A 4,282-nucleotide genomic window follows, 5' to 3' on the forward strand; every position below is an offset into this window, starting at 1 on the left:
TTTGGATGTGTAATTTTTTTCCTTTGTTACACACAACTCCAGTTTGTCCTTTTTTGCCCAGCAAAATTTCATTTGAAGCCATTATAAACCATATTAAGTAGGTGTTAATCTTTTACATACTATAGTGATTTCGCAGTTTGTTGCGGAAAAGATTTAGAATTAACAAAACTGTTTTCTTCGCCACACCTTTTTTAAACCTGACTGGCAAGTCTGACAGGCAGACTGAGATTCTTACTGCAGGCCTCCACAACACTTATACATCATGGGTATCAGAGACAGGAAAATAGTATGTCATAATGACTCACAGATCATTTAAAAGGTTAAATTGGCATGCAAATGTGGTCATTGTAAGAAACTTAGTTATGAGTCGGCAGCATTGGAAAAATTTAGCTCTTAAAATAATAAGGATGATCAGAGAGAGGCGTGGGAGAAAAAAATGTCCAACACATGTAAACGGAAACCATATTCCAGCTCTTACTGTTAAAACAACAAACACAAACACACATTCAATAAATTTAATTTATTTAGTTTTGTAAAAATGATATTATTAACAAGTTTTTAACAAGTGCATAAAATACATCTCCATGTGATGTCTACAGAGGACGATTAGGGACTCACCAAAAAAGTAGTTCAATGAGCCATCTGTTTGTCTGTCCTTCCTTCCACATCCTCCTCTGTGCTCCAGCTCTACCAACACAAAATTAAACAGCAGCATTCCTTTCGCCTTATTTAAATCAACATTGGTCTTGTATTCGGCGAGTTTGTGTACAAGCATGTCCAAACGCATAGGCAGTCTATATACAGCATGTGACTGTGCAACCTGAGACCAAGCTATGTCCGTCGAGGCCTAAGATAAAGAAATATACCAATTATACATTTAATCTGAGAAAATAAATGCAGTAAAACAACAACATATTGGCCAGTTTGCACACCTTCAAGTATTGCTCAGCCATAACTCTATGACTCTGGAGTGTCCACACTCACAAGGCAGAATTGTTTACCATTCATTGTGGTGAAGCTGTTGTGTCAGTTCAGTTTAACAAAAGAGACCACTGAAATGGACATCAAACATTCAGTGACAGCAGAGCATTCTGACACACCACTGTATACACTGGCAGGGAGGGTGAATACCTCCACCAGGTGTGTCCTAACTCCGTGAGCGAAGCTTTCAGAGTCAAAACTCTGATGAAAAGAAGGACAGAGACACCTCAAAGGAATGTTCTGATATGGGTTAAAAGGCACTGAGACCTTTATTGTATTTAAAAACGAACACATATTTAAATCAATCTGGCTCTAAAGGTGACTTGTAAATATTGAGGATGTTGACTTGGAAAGTTCATAAACTCAGAAGAGTCCAAGAAATGTGGACACAGGGGCCCACAGGATGAATCCAGTACAGATGACTCAACTTCCAGGGTTTGACACATACTTTAAATTGGCTCATAGTTCTGAGTCTCACTGAGGTTTGTCATCGAGTCCAAGCATCTCTCGATCTTCAGCCTCACGAAGAAGTGGACAGGTTCGGAGCAGATGCCCGAATCCTCTCTTCCAGTTTGAGTCCCTGCAGCCGGTTTGAAGACTTGAACGCACTCCTAAAGGACGGAGGCTTGTCCTTCAGGTCCATCTTCGACATATCCACGTCACAATCGTTAAAGGGTTCCTTGCTGTAGTCCTCATGATGCACGGCCATGTTGCGATTGCGCCTCTTGACCTTGTTGGCGCATCGCACAATGCGTTTGGAGATGAGATAAATGATCTCACAGATGTTTAGGATGATGCAGAGGGCCGACGCTCCCACCATGAAATAGGTGAAGACCTTCTTCTCAGTGGGGTGGCCGATGTAGCAGTCCACCAGGTTGGGACAAGGATCCACACTGCACTTGACCAGCCTCGGCAGGTAGAAGCTGTCGTAGACGCGATGCAGGATGTAGAGGAAGGAGACCTCAATGCCCGTCTTTACAAAGAGGCTGATCAGATAGGTCCACCACAAGCCGCCGTGCTTCTTGCCCGTGTTGTTGTACAGCTTGCTGTTTTCCCCATGCTTCGCCCTGTGCTTGCGCTCGCGATCATCGCGGTACGCCACGTGCATCACCACCATGAAGGACGGGCAGGTGACGAAGATGAGCTGCAGGGCCCACAGGCGGATGTGGGAGATGGGGAAGAAGTGGTCGTAGCAGACGTTGGCACAGCCAGGCTGCTTTGTATTGCAGTCAAAGTCCTTCTGCTCGTCACCCCACACACGCTCCGCTGCCACCACGTACACCATCACCCTGAACACAAACACCACAGACAGCCATACCCGCCCAAACGCAGTGGAGTATTTGTTCACCCCGCTGAGCAGGGCTTGGAAAGTCTTCCAGTCCATGTCCTTGGCTGGCAGTCAAATACGTCTTGTCTGGAGTTCCTCTCTTGCTGGTTGTAGTTTATCTTCAAACCTGGAAGAGGCAGAATGAATTGAGTGAATGTGTTTTCATTGTCTGCTGAGTATTCTGCTTTCACTCATAATAACACATAACCTTTCATTCTGAATCTTTAGATCTCCAATCTATCTTCCAAAGCTGATTTAATGTAAAAACATCTCCCGCTGGCTTCATCTATCAACCATACCAAAAACCTCAACTAACAATAACACACAGTAATGAGTAGGCCTCGAGCCAAACCGTTGATGAAGGAAACAAGTCGGACTTAGATATTAACACACCCAGAGTTTATATACAGAAAGCAGTACTTCATTTTTTTATACAAATATTTATTTAAAAAACGTGTCAGCGTCGTGACGTGTATGTGTTAACATTAAAAGCAGCCTTTTAATTATGTATGAGAATCGAAAAACTGGCTTTTACGCACAGGCTGTCTACGTTATTCAGCCGTATTTCCTTATAAAGTTTAACTCTTTACCGACATGAGGTACTTCTACAACGATCAGAGATTATTTGTCGTACTATAGACTGCCGTATAAAAGCCGAAGAACATTTCCAATTGGCTGAAACGCGAACTTTACGAAGTTAAAATTCATCTTTTACGCATCATAAGGTCATTACACTGAGTTTTTTTACTTACCAAAATAAGTATCAGTCCATCGTGAGTCGACGGACACGCGATGATATATATTTCTTTCCGCTTCGGTGTCGTTTTAGTCCTTTAACGCACAGATTTTGGGTTCCCTCGGCAGGTAGGGGAGCGCAGTGTTGAGAAATGCGCCTGTGGGTGGGGTTAAAGCAGAAAGACTGGACTGGAGCTACCCCAGATGTTCCTGTCTCCCTCCCTCCCTTCCGCTCTCTCTCTCTCTCTCTCTCTCTCTCTCTCTCTCTCTCTCATACACACCCCATTTTTTGGTAGCAACTAATTTTGCATAACAGTTATCAAAGTGAAAAGAAATCATCCCCAGGTCATTTGGATTTGTAGGATGGGCATCCACGTGAGCAATTAAGTTAGGGATCACAGAAACCAATCAGAGCCTTTGGGTACACACATGGTTCAAGGGTGGGATTGGCAGCATGGGGACCACCAGGGTCCAAGTAGGGGTTAAATGAGGCAAGGAGCGTTAGGTGTGTTTAGTGTTTGATAGAAAGTTTCAAGATGACAAATTTAGTGTCATTGTTTTTAAGTTCCATGTTTCCAGGAAGGGCTGTCTCCCTGTCCCAACGTGTCTCTGAGTACTTCACATTGTCGGACGTAAGAGGCAGACACACCCTTAGGTGAATTTTTTTTTGTTTGTTGTGCATGTCCTTATCCTTTCCTAGTTGTGAGTTACCAAAAGCATGATGAAAGGATAAGTATTGGGCAAGAGTTTTTAGGGGGATTTTGTGAAGGGTAAGAAAGGTGGTGTCACATGATGGAGTAGGAGTCAGAGTGGCGAGATCAAATCAAATGAATTTGTTGTCATATAACCAGATAAATATCAATGTTCCTTGTTCCTCTTTAACTTTTTTTCTTGCACCATCATTCCTTCTTTTTTACACAACACTGCAAAGAAGGCGTATTCCGTTTCCTTCATTCCTTTTAAGGCCCAGCTCTGCTCAGATAACACTGTCACAATTGAGTGCTTTTGAGCTCATCCTCATTGTTAGATCACAAGCTTTTGTCTCTACTTCACTCTTCACCTTCTTTCCCCGTCAAACTTATTTTGCTTACACTTTACAAAACTTCGCAGATGCGGTGGGGAATATGAAATGTGAGCTTAAGCCACAGAATGCCATAGCTGTGCCACAGCATGCCAGTTCTTGTAGACCGTTGCCTGTGTTCAGAGCTATTTAGTTGTGTGTTGACATTATATAAAAGG

General features: G+C 43.0%; 1 protein-coding gene across 1 annotated transcript; it reads right to left on the reverse strand.

Annotated features, from left to right (window-relative positions):
* Positions 1 to 505: 505 nt before the first annotated feature.
* On the reverse strand, positions 506 to 3,272 carry gjb3 (gap junction protein beta 3). Its single transcript, XM_042501319.1, has 2 exons — positions 3,061 to 3,272; positions 506 to 2,435 (listed from the first exon to the last, which is right to left on the reverse strand). The coding sequence occupies exon 2, from the start codon at positions 2,363 to 2,365 to the stop codon at positions 1,502 to 1,504; it is 864 nt and encodes a 287-aa protein (XP_042357253.1). The 5' UTR covers positions 2,366 to 2,435; positions 3,061 to 3,272; the 3' UTR covers positions 506 to 1,501.
* Positions 3,273 to 4,282: the final 1,010 nt, after the last annotated feature.

This window comes from Plectropomus leopardus, chromosome 14 (assembly GCF_008729295.1).
Source record: "Plectropomus leopardus isolate mb chromosome 14, YSFRI_Pleo_2.0, whole genome shotgun sequence".
Lineage (NCBI taxonomy): Eukaryota > Metazoa > Chordata > Actinopteri > Perciformes > Serranidae > Plectropomus > Plectropomus leopardus.

Bases quoted from the DNA above. Each gene is read 5' to 3' on its own strand.
- gjb3 (XM_042501319.1), bottom strand. From the start codon at position 2,365: ATGGACTGGAAGACTTTCCAAGCCCTGCTCAGCGGGGTGAACAAATAC.